Below are 19,044 nucleotides of genomic sequence, written 5' to 3' on the forward strand. Positions count from 1 at the left end.
GACGAGCTGAAACATGTAATTAACGTTAGAAGCAGCACCGTCGCCGCTGCTAAAGCACGGAAGGAGTGCTGGCAGAAAATTGCTGACAGTCTAAATGCGTAAGTGCAGTGCAAAAAAATCTTTTGTGCCATTATCATCCTGAAATAGCACTGTTCAACATACACTTTTACCGTAACATGCACCATACCTAATTTATTTCTTAGATGAATTTATTCATTTGTTCATTCCTATCATGTTTACATTTTTTGTGTGATATGTAGCCCACATGAGCCCTACATGAATTCCTGTCACAATTTTAATATGGGCAATAAAATATTGTCATGGAACAGAAGTGTTGGAATTAAAGATCTTATTATGGCAATGAGAGTTCTTCATTCCCTTTAACTACCTGTAGAAAGTGTCATATACTACCAACCCCTCCCTGGGAAACCGGTACCTTTCATAAAGGTGGTCATCCGAAAAAGAGAGAGGGTCGGGCTCCGATGTCCACGGGATCCTCTAAGAACGGACAAGCCATTTTTTCGTGAGGGCTCATTGGTCAGTGGGCGGGGTTTTTATAGTCCGCGAGTTCAATCTGGAACCTAACCTGCCCAGGAGCAGGTTAGCCGTTCAGCATATGTTGCCATGGAGACTCGCCTCGCTGAGGAGTGATCCCGTGTCGTAGAACAGGGAATCCGGAACCTATCCTCAAAGCTACCTCGCTAGGCAGTAATCCTGCCTCCTAGAACAGGGCCCAGGGGTCCCTCATCCAGGTCTACACTCCTTCTAGCCCACTCCACTCTACTTGTGAAAGAAGCCTGTTGCCCCCAGCCCAGGGCGGCTCCAAATCTCTAGCCAGACTCTTCTCCTCTGTTGTTCCCAAATGGTGGAATGAATTACCTAACTCTATACGATCCACAGAGTCCCTTTCTACTTTAAGAGATGAAAACTCATCTGTTCAGGGAACATTTGGCCCTTGACCCTTCTCCTCTGTGTCCTCAGGGGTAGAATGAGTCAGATGGTCTCAGATCCAGCGTAGTCAATGTTTAGCACTGATCATTGAATGTTGTTAAAGGCAGAGTTAAATTGTTGCAGCAATCAATTGTGGTCAGTTATGGCTACATTATTTACATGGGACAAAAACAAAAACAAAACAAAACAAAAAAAAATCCTGCACTTAATGGCAGCACCTGCAGCCAAATAACTTGTAGCACTTTGTCGCACTAACTATGTTTTCCTTCTGTCAAAATTCTTGCTTGTGTTGAATGTCGCTTTGGACAAAAGCGTCTGCTAAATGAAACTGTAGAACTGTAGATATATGTAAAATATGGGAAATCACAACATCCCTCTGCGAAGTTAGGTGAGAAAACTAGCTCAAAGATTTTTATTTCAGTTAAGCACATGAGTAGGATTTAAAAGTACTACCTGATAATACCTGTCCTAAAGACACAGCTAAGGAGGGTCATTATTAAGTGATAATTAATCTGCACTTATACATTGTTCAGCAGTGATATCACCTCTGATATGAGGGAGTCTTAAACTGAGCAGAACCAGCACCAACTCTTCCCGATGCTGACTGCAAACCTTGAGACTGCCTACAGCCTGAAAAGCCCATTAAGCGAGAGTGTATGCACCAGAGACGCTGATATCATTAAAAAATTCAAGAGCAGACTCAGACGCACTTTGGCTGAAGTTTTTGTGTTAGAAATAACTGATGAAGGCACAATGTCACAATTAAGAGCATCTGAAAATACGTCACTGTCATCCTGCACGGTGTATCAACACTGTAGGAAAACACGTCTTATTGTTGACGGTGGATTGACGGTTTTAAACGTAAAGGCAGAAATAATTTTAGAACTGTATTGAACACAGGGACCACTTTATTGCATCACATTAAGCCGATGTTAGGTTTGTCCTATCACTTAGTCAGAGAACACTAAAGTCAGGGTTACTTCAGAGCAGTTCATATGTACAGAATCATCATAAAACATCACAGTGGAGTTCAGCAAACTCAAGTCATCCACAGGGAACACTGGTGTGCATGGCAAAAACATCTTTTGAAGTCCAGAGTAAAAACTTGCAACAGGACAAAAAAAGTTCTCTAAAAGAAAATCTAAAAGTAGAAGTTGAAGATGTGGCACAAATTCAAGATAGCTGTGAATTTTCAGCAGATGATAGAGACATGATGGATTGGGGTAAAAAAAACAATTGCTTTACACAAAATAATACGAAACAACTACGCAACAGAATAAATAAAAAATAAATTAAATTGGATAAAACTAGTTAAAGACTTTCCCAGCTCTTCTGTCAGTGTGAAATGTTATCTGGCATCAGCCAATGGGAATACTGCCATCCAGCCTGGAAATACACACAGAGCTGAGGAATTCAAAGGAAATCCAGAACAGGAAACAAGGAAATCTGACAGATATGGAAGATCAAAACTGCCTTAAAACAGAAAAAATGGACAAATAAATCTAGGTTAAGCAAATAAGTGTGAAATCTGTGTTTAAATGTGTCTTATTCTACATAATTACTCAGATTTTAGAGCCTTAAAGAGGGCTAACGACTCAGCTCCATTTGTACCAAGAAAAACTACTGCCACTTATAGATATATATTAAAAAACACTGTTGAGGGAAAATGTTGATTTTTTTAAAAGAAATAATGTAACCCAAAAGGTGTTGTTATGATGCCAAATTGATAATGGGAATGAAATTTACTTTTTCTTCTAATGCATTATTCCAGGTCTCGAGCATTACAAATCAAAGTTTTTCACTGAATTGGTGATTTTGTGTTTTTTTTAGGACGGATCAGTCAATAAGAGAATTGTGGGTAATTTTTGCTTACCTAATTTACCACAAAAACTTGCTAAAACTGCAAAACTTATGACATCTGTAAAACATTACTGCAGTGAGGAACAGTCATAAAGTAGGGTGGGAGGATCTTATTTTCAGTAAAAGTGCACTTTTTACTTTTGCAGAAAAGTTTTCAAGTCCAAACTACAGAAGGCAGCATCTAAAAATAGTGTGAACCGATGATGTAATGCTTAAAAAACATGAAAAAAAGCCTGTTGTCCATAATAGCAGATTAAATTCTCAGAGTAAGACTTGTTAGAGTGATTTCAGGAAGCTAAAAGCAGAATGAAAAAGTCTTAAAGCGCTGCAGCTTGGTGTGTCCGTTACATAAGACTTTGATGAAACGGTCAACATGAAGTCCTTCTTTTCCCTTTTCCTCCTCATCTCTTCTTCCAGCACACTTCCATCATCCATTCCTAAGCAGAAGACAAACAGCCTGTGGTGAGTGAAACAGTAAGCTCGCAGGAATGATCGGTGCAGTCTGAAAAGTCGATGGAGCCGAGGAGAAACAAAAAGACGTCTTTCCAAACTGTGTCACCCTTCAGTTGAGATTCCTCAGGAGAGATACAAGCTCAAAGAACCTCCTTTAGTTTTTGTGCTTCATTTCAGTATTTCTCCCTTTGGACCCTCAAAGCGGCGTCCTTCACTTCCAGTGTGAGGAGCTGTCTGCAGTCTCAGGGAATCAGTCTGCTTGAAATGACAGCACAAGCACAGCGTGGACCACAAAGTTCCTCCATCCTCAGTTTGTCTCAGGCAGAGAAACACCTCCTCCAGACAGAAGCTTGTCCCCGTGAAGTCTCTCTGCTTCAAGGTGAAATGAAAATCTGTCCTGACCTTTGGGTCATAGGTCAGTGACCTTGTTTTCGACAGCTGCAGCGATCTGTTGGAGCCGATAACCGAGCTGCATCTTCTGCGCCGTGGAGTCCTCTTCCAGAGCGGTGATGATCTGAGGGGGTTGGAAAAATTACAATTTTACTTTAAACATGAGTATCACAGGTTCTGTGGATCAGCACAATCACTGTTTATGATAAAGAAATATGGAAAAGATTGTACACAACACATTCAGGTGTCTCAGTGATTTAAGCGGTATCTCCTTTTTCTCAGGTCTGACTTCTCATCATTAGCTTCCTGAAAGTTTTTAAATGGACTTTGACATTTTAAATCTAGTATGGATCTGGCACCAAGCTATGCTCCAAAGAAAATCCTTTGGTCATTTTCTTCTAACTTTATTCTGTGTTTAAACTTTCCTTACCTAACTCTTCTTTATTAATAACTTTCTTTTTTCTTTTGTTTATTTTTATCTGTCTTAAATTTTTTTTTCTCCTTTTAATGCCTCGTGTGTTTCAACTACTTTGATCTCACTCTTTTACATATGTATTTATTCCAGTGCTTTTCTTTATGAAACGCCTATAATACTGGATTTTATGTTAATTGCTTACATGCCATACTTGTAAGTTTTTTTTTAAGTTTTTTTTTTATTTTTACTTGTTATCTATATTATTCACTTTTTTTATTTATGTCTATCATTTTCCTATTTTTTATTAAGTCAACCCTTTAAACATTTCTTTTTTTCTTCTCAGCTGCATTCAAGCTTCTTCTCTGATGACTTCCTTGGTCACTGATGCTCTTTTTATACCTCCATCTTTTTTTTTTTCGGAAATGACAAAGAGAAAAACTAACTAAACTAAGATTAAAAAAGCAGAAATGTGTAGCTTCAGTTTTCCCCCTTGAAAAAAAAAATGTTTATCGGGCTTAGCAAAAGGTATTTTACTGATCAGATTCCTCAGTTCAATATAAAATTTCTGCATTGTTTTATCTTAAACTACTGATGGCATTTTCAGATGAAAAGTAGAAATTTTCAGAATGAATATATATGCACGACTTGCAGAGCAACAAAAACAGAATCTTGTAGCTCAAACTGTTCACATCGAAGTGTAATGAGTCGGCAGTAGCCTCAGGGAACTTCTAAAAGCATTTCATTTTTTCTTTCATAAACAAAAATAAACAAAAAGTAATAAAACACGTGAACATGGTTAAATAATCAACTCAACAAGCTATTTTTCCGTCTTAGGATAAGCATCACTAGTTTGCATGTATCACAATTCCTACAGTATGAACAGGAGTGACATCAAGACCAAGAACAACATCTACAGCATAATAATGGATTAACTCTATGAACCTGGATAACTGATGAACTAATGACAGTGCTGGCTTATTGGAGCAGTGACAAAGATACAACTAATGCAATGCTGTTTTCTGTTAATGTTTGTGTCCACAGTCCAACATCATCAGCAGTCCAGATTGCAGTTTTGCACAATGTATCATTTAACTTGTCTTTTATTGAAAAATAAAGACTATTTCTGAGTAAACCTGTTAGCAGAACCTAACAAACAGAAATATCAGGGAGTTTCCTGACATTATCTTAAATAAGCTAGCCATACATTTTTCAAAATGGTGATGAAGAATAAAAGTGAAACTGTTTGATAAAATGATCAGTGCTGTGCACAGAGAAAAGAAAAATCGCTCTCCTGTCACACTGTAACGCTTCCTGTGATACAAAGACGGTCTGTGTAGTTGAAATGCATCCCAACCACAGCCCAGCACGCTGTGAAGCCACCCGTCGTGTTCTTTGGTTTTACTCACTTGATCGTAATATTTGTTGATGTACTTGTACAGCTCGTGTAGAGCCACAAGGCAGTTGACCTCAGCGGTGTAATTCTGTTTTAGGAGATAAAAATAGAGAGTCAGGGGGTGGAGGGTGTTAAAAACTGCATCGGTTTTCATTCATATTTCATTTCAGACTCCACATGAAGCTTGTTAGGCACGCACCCAGAAGGTCCTGAAATGATTTATGCTTTCAGCCTCTGCAACTTAAAAAAGTTAGTTCTTTCAAAAGTGGAAGACAAGAGCGGGTAACTTACACGAGAGAGTTCAGCTAGAGCTGAGTTCATCTCCTGGTCACTGGCTGAGATGGTCTGACGGATGTCTGCGTAGTACCTGCAGGAGGAGGACAAAGGAGGGAGAAAAAGGTGGGAAAAAAAGGTATAAGGTTTGAGTTTGAGTAATCTACTTTTGTTTATTTTCTGCTTTGTTTCAGAGTTAACTTTATTGTTGCAACTTTAGTAATTGTGGTTAGATATGGCTACATTATTCTGTGTGGGAAAAGAAAAAAAAACTTCTTGCACTTAATGGCAGCCCCTGCAGCCAAATGACTTACAGCACTGTGTCTAGGTTTCCCCTTCAGTCTAGATTCTTGCTTGTGTTGTACAGTGTTTTGGACAAAAAATAGTCTTGTGATCTGTTTCCGTGCAGAACATTGGTCGTCTACAAAAAAATGAGATAAGACTGCTACAACCTACACTTTAAAAAATTAAACTCCTGTAAGAATCGGGCATTGAGCCTCAGAGCAGAGGATTTGTTTCTCACCAGTTTGAACCTAGATTTGTCTGTTTTCATAACGGGCTCTGAACACCACACATTATCCTAGAACAGGGGTAATTTATTAAAATCCGAGGTCCAGTTATTATTCCAGTTATATATAAAATTCCCTCTAAGTCAAAGGTCAGAACCAAAGTTGAGCTTCATTTTCAGTGCAGAAAGTGGCTCATTCAGCATATATAAAAGTAATTCTGGGCAGATAAATGTTATACCTTTATTTCAAGAGCAGTAATCCTTTTTCTTTTTCAATCAAAAATTGCAGGAAAGAAATGTTTGTATGTTGACAGTATCCTTTGTTCTGTTGGTCGTGCTATGGAATGACTTAGTGCATCTGAATAGTGAATAATGCAGAAGATAAATGTCCCTCCCAAACAAAATCGCATGCTAAATCGCAACCACAAATTGGTAAAAAAAAATCGCAATTAGATTATTAAAATTAATTAAAATTGTTCAGCCTGACTGCAAATGTTTGAGATAAATAATTAAATCAAATGAAAATCAAATCAGTTATCTTCATAAACACAGGTAAGACTGATTCAGCTCAGAAAAAAAGATAAAGTAGTGTAAAATCCAGCGTAAGGGAGCTTTAACACAGAGTAATCTGCAGGGTCCAACGTGCAGCAGACAGCAGTAAGTGTAGCAGTCTGCTCTCAGACCATCCATGCATGGAAGCCTCGCGGGCTCAGTCTACCCTGTCTGGCGCTGACAGATTGTCCTCGGCCTCCCCACTCTCTCCCTCTCTCCTGCACTACTTCCTCCCCCGATGTTTTTCATGCCTGAGGTCAGCAGAGCAACTGGCTGCCATATTCTTACCTCTCCACCATCTGTTTGTAGCGCGGGATGTCTCTGGCGTACAGCAACTTGTTGATGGGCGAGTCCTACAAGACAAATGGAAAACACGTTGAGTGTGACATGTCAAAGGTCACATGAAGAAAAAGTCACAAAGCATCAGGAGCAAACAGCTTTAATACTGAGACCTTGTGTTTTTTAATTTGAGAGAAAAGAATCTGTGCAGATGAGCTCACCCGTCCCAGTTTGTGGTCAGCGATGGTGCACGAGTCCATGAAGGTCTGAGCGATGACGGACAGCACGGCGTCCACATGGTCAGAGGTCTGCACGTCGAAGATAAACTGTGGGTTCTTCAGGATGTTGATCCAGAATCTCAGCGGTAAACTGTTTAAAAGACGAGACAGTTCAGAGAAAAATGAAACAGCTGGCACAGGACAATCAGGTCGTGTTTACATCCCACCTACCAAACGCTGACCTGAGTCTCATTTCTGTTTTTCATCTGTTTCCAAACATCCAGACCTTCTTGCTGCTGTGGGTCACGTACCTGTTGGTTTTCCAGATGTGGATGGTCTCAGGGTCTGTGATGTTGTGCTGCTGAGCCTGCTCATCCAACAGGTCGAAGAAGTATTTGACAGCCAGAGGAACAGGACGGCTGGTGCTGAGGATGGCGGTGAATAAGTCATCCACAAATTTCTGCAGCGTGCCCTGAAAGTGAGAGGAGGCAGCATTAGTCATTTACTTTTTTCTGTTAGATAAACACTTTGGTTCTTATTTCTGGTCTCTATCTAAGATGCTACGAGGAAAATCTGTTTTATTGGACTGCATCTCCACCTTCTGGCCCAGAGTCTCACACACTGTTGTAAAAATGTGACTTTTAACCAGGCCTGTGTTTGTTTTAGAAGAATTTTCTTTGTTCAAGTCAACTTTTCACCAGATACAGAGCAATGAGGTGAGGTGTTTATTAGTACAGTTACGTAGCTCTGTTGTGTGAAGCGTGACAACAAGCAAATTCTGTAAGTTTGTACTGTCTGTCAGTAGTCAGCTAAATGTAGCTCTAATAGCAGCCTAGCACTATGGCGTATCCGTAGGCTAATGCGACAACAAGCAAACTGTCAGTTCATACAGTAGTTTAGAAGCTGTCTATATTCAGCATCTACCAAGCAGAGCTAACGTAACCTCTCTCTTCATTTTATTGATAGACTCTCAAGTTTGAACAGACCACTGCAGAATAACTGCTGACTGTGGGTTGGAATGAACATTAGCACGAACAGTTTAGCTCCTGTGTTAGCCTTTAGCTCGGGCTCACTCTCCTGTTTATCTTTCTTCTTCTCTTCTGTCCTTTTTCTGTCTGACAGTTGGGCTCCTGTGTCCAACATCACTACAAAAATCACATATCTCTCTTCTTATTTCTAAACTCTGTCAGCCAGCGTGGTGTTGTCATAGAGACCTAGACATGCTGTAAATCAATCTGGTCCTGCCTGACCTTATCAGGGAACTAAGGCCTGGACCACACATATATGGATAGTTTTTTGACCGCATGTCTTTGTTCTCGTTTAAAAAAACTCTGTCCACACCACAGAATTATCTCTGTCCATAAGAAGAGGCAAAACTGAAAACGATCACCTCTGAAGTCTGCAATGCCGTGCCTAGGGGATAAGTGACAGGTTAGCAAAATGTGAAAACTGTAGGAGAAGAACTTTACGAGCATGCGCAGTCAAAAACAGGTAGAAGAAGCAGTCAATGGAGTAATGAGGATGCAAAAAATAAAACAAATGAAATTGAGTCGTTTGTGTGAACGGACAATGAGGTGGACTTGTTACTTCATGAACATCAACAACATCATCATCATCAACAACATTACATTCATTTGTAGCTATAATGAGGGCATACAGTGCAAAGAACACAGAAATGGCGCGGTAAATGTTGGCCATTGTTCTTGTTGTTGGCAACCGTTGCTACAGTGATTTGTGACGTCTTGCTGTGGCGTCAACATCAGCTCCGTTTAACACTGCTACATGGATCCACTCAACAGTATATTTTTTTATCTCTTCACCTTTTTATCAGTTTAAAAAAATCTCTGTTTGTGTGGGTGAAATCGTTGTGTTTGTGGGGTTATGAGGCCCAATTGGACAGACAATGTGTGTTTAGGAAAACATCCATATTCGTGTGGTCCAGGCCTAAGAAGAGGCTACAGAGTAGCATTCTAAAATAAGCTATATTAGCATTGATAATCTCATTTTAAAGTGTAGATTAGGATCAGGCACATATCTAAAAGGGAGACTTTTTCAAGATCACTTTCAAACAACTTACATCCCCTTTAAAATGAGATTCATTTCTTCAAGCCAATTAGACATTTGAGGTTTGAGTTTTTGCTCTAAATGTGTGTGTGTGTGTGTGTGTGTGTGTGTGTGTGTGTGTGTGTGTGTGTGTGTGTGTGTGTGTGTGTGTGTGTTTTACCTTCATGGAGAGCAGGCGTGTGAGGTAAATCTCGGGGATGGCCTTCGCCCTCTCCCCGCCCCTCTCCCTCACGCTGCCTCTCCTGTGCTTCGGCAGCTCGGACTCCTCACTGGCTTTAACCAGATGCCAAAGCCTCACTCCTCCTTCCTCCCCGTCATCCAGCATCGGAGTTTCTGTGTGAATCAGATCAACAGAGGATGAATTTGTTGGTATACTTCAGTTTGACACATGACATAACAGATAAGAAAGTGATCGACTGAAGATAAAAATGAAGTTGAATTTAACAAAACTGACAAATTATCTGATGTCCAATAAATCATTTTTGTTGACACTCAGGCTTCTACAAATGTACTCCTGCTTGCACTACACACGATACAACAGTGACCTCTGCTGGTTATTTTGATTAAATGCAACATTTCAGCTGTGACTTCATTCAGAGCCTGTGTTCAAATTTCTGTATGAATTCATTTCTGCATCTGCTCAGGACTCACTTTCTCCTGGCATGTAGTCGTGGCTGTCATGGAGCAGGTGTTTGGTGTTTCTGGGGACGAGGGCGACTGTGGCTCCATCAGGGACCTGGAGTACACAGTTTTATCAGAACTTTAACTCATTTTTCATCAATTTTAGCAGCTGCACTATGTGCATGCCTGAAAGTTTGTGTGCAGGAGTTTTTAAGACCTTATAGTGCTGCAGGGTGTTCAGGCGTTTCCAGGTGCCCTGAACCACTGATGTCAGGTCTTCATCTGATAGGATCAGGTGACCAGCAACACCTGCACGCCACTCTGCGGGGTGAGGAAAGGATAGATCAGGATTTATATCAATGCAGACAGAAGAATTGTGATATTTACATAATAACCTCTCAGTTTCATAAAAATTAGAAAACAATTTGATTCAACAATGAATTTTTGTGTTCTCGAAGAAAAAAAAACTACATAGCCCAAGATATAACTGTGCAGAATTGTTATATTGAAACAAGGAACCTGATACGTGACTCAGATGGCACATTTAGTTTTAAAGCAGAAAAAATCAAAATGAGTATGTATACATGACTTGCAGAGTAATGAAACTGTACACACCAAGGTGTAATGAGTCGATGTGCGGCCTCTGGGAATACGAGGTTCCCTTCCACGTTTGTTCCAGAAGTTTCTCCTTTACTTGAGTGATGGTGTCACAGTCCAGGACTTTGGCAGGAACTGTCTGGTTTGTAGTTCCTCCAGTGGCTGCTCCAGCTGGAGTCACAACATTCAGGGTCTGCACACAAGGAGAGATAATGATTATTTAATCAATCAGACTTTATGTGTAAGGCACTTTTTATACCAAAATCTGGCAGTGGAAGCAGAAAAATTTACTTGCTTGGTCTTATTCAAGGAATTTGACAATTACCACATTTTCTAGGCTATAAGTCACACTGGACTTAAGTTGTGTAGAACTGCAAGTCACATCTATTCTAAAATTCATTTCACAAAATCCAAGAACTGAATAGGTGTCTGGTATGTTAACTTAACATATTAACTGTTATTTCACTATACATAGGAGGGCGGAGTGGGACACTGTCACTTTCAAGTTTCATTCCATTATCACTCACATCACAAGCCTGAAGCATGTCCACTGGGGGAATTACATGAGTCCAAGAAAGTCTGAGACCCCTTAATTGAAACAAGAGACCCCCTGAAAGCAACAACTGCAAATTTTTTTGGGGGTCTCCTGAGAACAAACAATGTTTTATCAAAAATAAGACAGACACTGTGTGTCTTGTTCAAATCCAAACAGCCAAGAAACCAAACTGACCAAACTCAAATCTACAACATGAGTTCCCTCTCCATTCTTAGTACAAGTTGATTACATTACCGATTGCAAGCTGGCAAATCTTATTTAGGTTGTCTTATTGGTATTGCATATGCAGATGCAAATATAAATAAACATACCAACAATCAACAAATAAATACAAAAAATACACTTTTAATTGTGGAATATTACTGTTATAAAACCATGCTGCACAGATGTCCCTAAAATAAGGAGGCGAGGAGCAACAGTTCTGACCAGTGTGCGGTACTCCACGTCCTCTCTCAGCAGCCGGTTGTCATTGAGTGTGTACTTGGCTTTCCCCGTCACAGCGTCCACAGGTCCTTTATCCACCTGGTGCTTTATGGCTCTGAACAGCATGTAGAAGGACTCTCCTGCTGATTCCTGGATCAGAATATAACAGACAGACCATCAGGAGTGTCCACTGAGTGTCAGTGATCCTCTGACTGTCGCCATCAAGGACTCACTTTAGAGATTTCTGTTAATCTGTTATTAAATACAAATTCTGTAAAACTTGGATCAATGTTTTAAGAAAGCAGATCAAGATTACAAAAATGCTGTAAGACATGTAGAGGATTTAATCCTGAGTTATGGGGTGCTACAGACATACTTTTCAATGACTTGAAACATACCCGCAGGAAGGTGAACAGACAGATGGACATCCAGTTTGTCAGAAGCTTCTCAACCACTGATTCTGTCCTGGAGACACAAACAACACAAGGGTGAGGAAATTAAACAAAGAACCAAAGCAAACTTTATGAACTGACTCCTGCCGTACCTCCTGAGCATCAGTTTGGGATTTTTGGCCACGTATTGTTCAACCAGATCGTTCAGCAGAGTCTTCAGGATGTCTGTGAAGTACTCCAGTTTACCGTGAAGGGCCACGGTGAGCAGAGAGGCCACGTAGGCCCGGTCTCTGGGAGAGAACGTCCTCTGGACCTCCAGGGTGTGGATGAACTGCAGAAATGAGAGGATTGAGGATACAGAGCAGAAACGTTCACCTGCTCATTGGAAATCTGATGTTTTCAGGATGCAGAAGCTTTTCATAAAACATTTCGCTCAGAGAGGTTCTCTGCGTGGTCTCACCTTTGTGAGGAAGAGTTTACTGTTGAGCAGGTTGGACAGCTGAACCAGGCCCTGCTCCACTGTCTGCCTTCTGCTCTCTGGAACATCCAGATCTCGTCTCAGTGGAGACTCCTGGTGGCCAGGGAAGAAAATGCGCTCAGCATACGCTCTGTAATCCAGGAAGGGGATTCCTGATCCGACCAAATCACTGGACATGTCCATCATCTCCGTCATCAGATCTGAAAGAGCAGAAAGAAGATGACAGTGAGTGAAGACTTTTTTGGTATTTTGATGAGTTTGTGTAATTTTTTAAAGCTATTTTGCAAATCTACCTGTGAACTCCTTCTTACAGCGATCCCTCACACTTGTCTCAAGGTTCTCCAGCTGGATCTGCACCTTCTTATAGTCCCTCATGGCCTGTTTGCTCTTCCTCCTGACAGTTTCATCATCATCAATATTTAAGTGAGGGAATAAAAATGTTACTACGGACTTTTAAATGATATCTAACAGTACGTTTACCTGTAAATGAGCACTATGATGAGCACAATGAGGGCCACTATGGAGGCCCCAACCCCGACCCCAACCTGAGCCTCCAGAGGGAAGGTGGACTGGGCCTGAGTGTCGTACTGAACTCTGCCCAAAGAGAAGTTCAGATTCCCCATTTTCACCTGGAGACGAGGAAAGCAAACATTATGAAACATTCAGGAGAAGGAAGAGATGTTGTAATCTTCGATATTAAATCCTTTGAATTCAAAGTGTTTTCTCACAGTGAACTCTGGCAGACTGTCCACGCCGTCCACTTTCTTGCTGGCTGTCACTGAGGGCTGCTGAGCTGGAGGTTCACAGTACAGGTGGTTGTGGGTCAGAGTCTTAACTGAGCAGATCCCCTCTCCTATCCGAGCCTCCACCTCGTGCTTCGAGATGGCCAGATCCAGATTCTCTCCCTGGAGCACAAAACAAAGTAGAGCGTGACTTTCCTGAGATAAACTGCAGACTTTAAAATGTACAGACAGAAGCAGACGTTTGGCTCTCACCTCCACAGAGATGATGCTGCCCGGTTTGTGGTGGTAAGGCTTGCTGGGGTCGTTCTGGTTCAGCGAGTAGAGACGGGGGTTTGGTTCATAGCTGAAGGCCTCATTCCCCACGCTGCTGAAGTCAAAATGGAGGCTGTCCAACAAGAAGTGAACTTTGACCCTGGCTCTCCTGGCCTCTGGACCCACAGCCGGGGTCGGGCACGAGATGAGAGAGGAGCTGTTGACTGTGCAGAAAGACTCGTACTGCAGGAGGAGGAAACACAGTGTGAGGATGAATTATTCACAGCGTCACACAGAGGCTTATCTTTCTGTACGAGTGGGCTCTGCTTCACCTGTTTGACATGACACAGTGTTCCCTCGGGGCACTCAGCCTCTGGGACGATCCGCCTCCATCTCTTCAGGGAACCAAGGAGACTCTGTTCTCTGTTCAGGCTCCCTCCATTCTTCCTCCGGGTGCTCCTCCTCCTCCTGGGGGGGAGAGTATCAGGTGGACTGAGGGTGACTCTCATTTTGGGCTCTTGGACCACATCCAGGTTCTGACCAGAGACTCTGATAATCCTCCCTCCACTGAAGAAGAAAACAGAGAAAGAGAAGAAAAAAAACTGTATTGAGCAAAGTTCACAGTAAGAGGAAAACAAACATCAGCTTCTCATCAGATGATAATCTGGATCAACAAACCTAAACTAATGTCTGTATTGTGTCAACAAGTTGATGGATTCTAAACCTGGCTTCTACTTCAACAGTTTTTATGCCTACTATCCATGTCCTCAAAAAATGTGATTACAACAACCAGCAGCTGTGAAACAGGCTGTAATGGCTGCAGCATTATCCCAACCAATCAAATCGCTTTCACTCAAAGTTTTTGTTCTGACCCACAGACTGCTATCCTGAAAGTCTGACAGCATTTAAGACAGAAAAAATCTTTGTAATGAACTAAAATGTTATTTTGTAACCTCTGTAAAATCATTACATACAAATGCATCAGACACTGTTAAAGACAGAACAGGAGACCTTCTCAGACTTAGAAAAATACCAGAAATGTGTCAGTTCTGGCCCAATAAAGACATTTGAAGCAGAGAAATGCCACTTACAATACAGTTCAAACTTCTGATAAACAGCAGCAAGCAGAAACCAACCCAATTCAGCCGTTTCATAAGTACTAACCAAAGCTGGGGGCTGAAATGTACCGGTTTACTTTCAGTATTAAAATTTTGAGCCTTACTGTGAGTGCTGATATTTTACTGCTTTAAATTTATACATTTTATTTGTGGAGTACTTTCAAAACTTAGACACTGTACAATCCTTAGAATCAATACTTAACAAAAAACAAAGACATAAAAAAATTACACACAAATAAAACAAAACAACACAACATCCAATTCTGGATATGAGTGGAGACAGGAGGTTGGCTTATGAGGAGCACAGATTACTTTAAAGAAAGGAGTGTGATGGTGGAGGAGGTCGAAGAGGCAGGGTGGAGGAAGGGGCTTTGTGGGGGCCTGGAGGTGGAGGGCTTTGTGGGTATAGAGTAGGATTTTAAAACAAAATAAAACAAAAAGCCTGATGAAAGCAGAGGAAAACCGGTTAATAATTGTGGTTCATCTGTTTTCTTGTAACAATTAAGACAGGGATCTGTTTCTAAAAGTAAAAACACAACACCAAATCAAGCTTTTACTTTCTTATCTCTGTTGGGATTATTTCTGTAATGTTCTCAGACACTTCCAATAAATTCTAATTTTTTTAACAGTAGAGAATAAGAAATACTACTGGATCAACTTTTACCAAGGCCATTTGGCTGCAGGGGTTATGGCCTGTGTCACAACCTCTAGGTGGGGGGATCTGGTACATTTTTTTTGTTCATGTTAGTCTGTTAGAAAAGTGTGTAAAAACCATATACAGATAAAAAAATGACCACTTTTTAAAGATATATCCTGCCGAAGTTTAGTATACATGGTACAGTATATTCAATATACTGTGATGTTTTTTGGATATTCAGTGACCAAAGCATCTATGCTGTATTAGCACCATACTCTCACCATATTTATGACTTTATTACTGCTTTAACACCAATGTTCATTTTCTAACTCTGTCAAACCAGAGTTTGTCCTTCCAACTGTGACTTGCTTAATGCAACAAAGGTCTCTGATTATGGTGGGTTAAGATGAGATCAGACTCCATATCTTGTCCTGAAGTTAGGCTTTTTTAAAAAAAATCAGACGTGATCAGGTCTATCAGTGTTTATAAAGCATCTGGAGAAGTCATTTGTTGGGATTTGATGCTGTTGAAATAAAGACTGATTGTCACTGAGGCTAAACCCACCTGAGAAAGCTTTTGGATGGCGTTGCCATGGTGATGTTAGGGTTGGGAGTGTAATGATACACCAAACCCTGTAGATGGCGCTCTGCTCCACCAAACTGCACGGTGATGCTGTGCTCTCCTGTCCTGTTACTGCCTCGGGTCAGACAGCTGATCTGATCCTCCTGGATGTTCAGCCTGAAAACACGTTGAGATTTCACTGAGTCTTTGAACATTTTCTGTTAATCTGTGATTCAACGTCTCCTCTCAGAGTCAGCCCGGGACACTTACACCACACACGGCACTCCACCGATCAGGACACTGACTTCACTCGGGTGTCCCGTCCTCAGCCTGCGGCCCCTGATGGTGAGAGCGGAGCCCCCCGCCTTGGGCCCTCTGTGAGGGAAGATGCTGCTCAGCACGGGATCCTGATGATGGAGAGATGAGGAGGGGAACGGTTAGAATGAGATGCATGAGAGAGGAATCAATAACCCGATACTGAGAAGGTGATTTATTGGGAAGATAGAGGAGAGAGCACGGCATTCTGGGTAAGACTGGGAGGCTGCCCCACAGCCTGCCTGTTGTAAAGCGATTAATCTGCTTGTCACTCGGTCTAATTAATTAAGGCTGTTGTCAAACCTACAATCCTTTTACTGCAGCGTAAATAAGAAGACGTGTTGTTACTTTATTACACTGCAGCTGCATATATTACAAGAGACACATGTTCAACAGAGAGCTAATTAAAAGAAGCTGGGAGCAGTTTCTCCTCAATTACTCAGAAGTTTCTGGAGCAAACAAACACGAGCCTCAAACAGCTACGAGATGTTTCCAACAATCAGCCTCAGTGTTTCCTGGAGTCGACGGCTGACACATCACATCTGTATCACTTTCTCCAAATGAGGCTTTACAGGATTAGTTTAGAATAATCCCAAAGGGACTCCCACCCCTCTCAGCAAGGTCTCTGTGAGTCTGCTCCACACCCAGCAGCCATTACTGTGCTCTCATGTATACAAGCGAAGCAAACTCAGGGAGGAAACACGCAAGAATTCAGCCTGAGAGCTGCCTGTGAGCTGGGTGTGAAAACACCCCAGAGACACCTTTGTTTTCTAAACACTTGTTTACTCACTTCAGAGTAATCACTGTGCAGCAGGGCTATCTGTGAGGGTGCAGCAGATGTTCACAGGGTTTGCACGAACTTAAATAAGCAGGTTACACTCTGCATTATGCTGTAACCTCATTAAAAGCTGAACTCTCCTCATTTCATCTGATGAAGCCTGTTTGAAGCCTTCTGCAAGACGTCTGATAACTGACATCAGGTTGTGTTAACCAGCGTGATTTGGTTTAGAGAGCGCAAAACATCTCAGGGAGCATTGTTTAAATGTTAAAGCCATCATGAAATATTCAGAAACGCTGTGTTCTCTCAGCAGAAATGCTCCTGAAGTGAAGCTGCAGGGTGAAGGAGAACTCTGAGTGCTGATTTTCAGCAGGTACACCCCATCCAACATGAACCCCTCAGGGTGCTGTGAGGACCTGGGTTTGTTGAGCTTTTTCCTGCTAAATAAAGTTATCTGTTGGAGGATTTTCAAACTCCAGGTTTTACATAAGTAGAGATAGACCGATATGGATTTTTGGGGGCCGATACCAGTACTGATTATTAGTTGGCAAGGAAGCAGATAAACAATATTTGAAGCCGATATTATTTGCAGTCAAAGTTAAAATATTGGTGTAAAAATTTTGAACAAAAAACCTCAAATGCCTCCAAGCATATGTTTATTAAACAGCTCCCAGGCTTAGCAGCATGTTTTATAAAGTTAAATGAAAACTTAAAAAAATAAATATCTAAAGTTTTCTGCAGTGAATAAAATTTTTCCAAAAATTCTATGAAACTGCAATAAAACTTGACAGAATTGAGTTTGTGCTTCCTTTTACAGCCATGTTATGCAGCTGAATAAATTTTCTGTTTGGTTTTGCATGACTGATTTTAAATGACCATCAAGGGCTTCCATAGTGTAGACAGGAAGAAAAACTCTGTGCAGAGAAGCATCAACAAGCAGCTCCTGAATGTCTACAGTTTAAAACTTTTCTTATTATTTTTTAAGAGGCAGAAAAATGTTTTCCTGTGAGTATTGATAAGAGGAGTGATTTTTGTTTCTGTGAAAGTTAAAATAAGCTCATAGACAGTAAAATAGTCACAATGCTAATAGCGTTTGCCCGTTAATGGGATTTTCCATTGTCATTAGCATTAAGGTAGCAGACTTTCGCTAACCAAAGCTAGCTGGTTAAGAATCACTTTCCTTTGCTCAGTTAGGCTGTGTATATCGTTTGCTATCTGTAGTACTGTGCCTTTGTGTGTTGAGTCTAAATAAATGACCAAATCAACAACAACTGCTGCTGCTTGTAACCAATCAGATGATACTGTGGGTGGGACTGTGCTGGGGACTGAGAAATGACTGCATCAGAGACAAACCAACACAGTTTTGAATTGGTTTCATATCAGCCGTCGGATTAAAAAAAAAGGCTGATGCCAAATACCCCAAAATGTCAAATATCGGCCGATAATTAGCCTGGCAGATAATCGGTCTATCCCTATACAAAAGTGAAATGAAAATGTTTCACAAGCTGAAGGAGAAGTCTTATTTAATAAAGTCCAGAAGATGTGTTGCATTAAGGAAAAAATGACACAAAAATAGACATGTTTTAATGTGCTGAATCTTGTTCTCAGGAAGTTACCAAACTTCCTTTTAATGGCTAATTTGAGCGTCATTCCTTGGGTAAAAGTAATGTCAGGGACTAAGAAAGAGAGAGAAAGAGCAAGGAACAACGTGTGGCAAAAAGCTCTAGGTTGCAGAAAAACTAAGACTGACTGCTTTCAGGCTACACTGCAGAAAAACTGAACTCAAAGCAAGTGTTTATGTTTAAGTTTAAGTAAAAAATGTCAAGAAAGATGAAAGATGAGACAAATGTTCTGTTTCAAGATGCTAAAATAAAAAATTTAAAACTATAAAATGTTACATTCTTCTTTTATCAAGAACTTTTTTAAACTTTGCAATGATCTTTTGTACTGGCAACCTCGGCACCACAAACAAAAAAAGGCTGAGGAAAATGAATAAACTCTGCCAAACTGACGCACCAGTGATACGTGACTCAGTTTTTATTTATTTATTGTGCTTTACTTCTTTCTTCTTTTATGTTTTTTTATTGTTTGAGTTGTATGAATGTATGTTTTTGACTCTTGTTGCAAACTGAATTGCCCTTGGGGGACATTGAAGATTCTCAATTCAATCCAAATAACACCTAGAATGTTTGTAAAGAGCAAAATAAGTCTGTGAAA

The 19,044-nt window shown here is 40.8% G+C and overlaps 1 protein-coding gene across 2 annotated transcripts in view; it reads right to left on the reverse strand.

Moving 5' to 3' along the window:
• Positions 1–1,853: 1,853 nt before the first annotated feature.
• Positions 1,854–19,044, reverse strand: part of plxnb1a (plexin b1a) — a 93,125-nt gene continuing 75,934 nt past the window's right edge. For both annotated transcript variants that reach the window (XM_074681046.1, XM_074681045.1), the window contains 21 exons: positions 16,005–16,141; positions 15,738–15,911; positions 13,751–13,985; positions 13,419–13,661; positions 13,152–13,328; positions 12,904–13,052; positions 12,717–12,817; positions 12,406–12,623; positions 12,098–12,276; positions 11,952–12,018; positions 11,557–11,703; positions 10,593–10,767; positions 10,195–10,298; positions 10,008–10,092; positions 9,517–9,689; positions 7,604–7,764; positions 7,296–7,443; positions 7,084–7,148; positions 5,754–5,829; positions 5,476–5,550; positions 1,854–3,778 (listed from right to left, as the gene is read on the reverse strand). In XM_074681046.1, the coding sequence (XP_074537147.1) occupies positions 3,674–3,778; positions 5,476–5,550; positions 5,754–5,829; positions 7,084–7,148; positions 7,296–7,443; positions 7,604–7,764; positions 9,517–9,689; positions 10,008–10,092; positions 10,195–10,298; positions 10,593–10,767; positions 11,557–11,703; positions 11,952–12,018; positions 12,098–12,276; positions 12,406–12,623; positions 12,717–12,817; positions 12,904–13,052; positions 13,152–13,328; positions 13,419–13,661; positions 13,751–13,985; positions 15,738–15,911; positions 16,005–16,141 (2,994 nt within the window). In that variant the 3' untranslated portion in view covers positions 1,854–3,673. The remainder of the gene's footprint in view (positions 3,779–5,475; positions 5,551–5,753; positions 5,830–7,083; positions 7,149–7,295; positions 7,444–7,603; positions 7,765–9,516; positions 9,690–10,007; positions 10,093–10,194; positions 10,299–10,592; positions 10,768–11,556; positions 11,704–11,951; positions 12,019–12,097; positions 12,277–12,405; positions 12,624–12,716; positions 12,818–12,903; positions 13,053–13,151; positions 13,329–13,418; positions 13,662–13,750; positions 13,986–15,737; positions 15,912–16,004; positions 16,142–19,044) is intronic.

The sequence above is a fragment of the Halichoeres trimaculatus genome, unplaced genomic scaffold, assembly GCF_033239565.1.
Source record: "Halichoeres trimaculatus isolate MK-OKI-2021-1 unplaced genomic scaffold, fHalTri1.1 fHalTri1_scaffold_11, whole genome shotgun sequence".
In the NCBI taxonomy this organism is placed as follows: domain Eukaryota; kingdom Metazoa; phylum Chordata; class Actinopteri; order Labriformes; family Labridae; genus Halichoeres; species Halichoeres trimaculatus.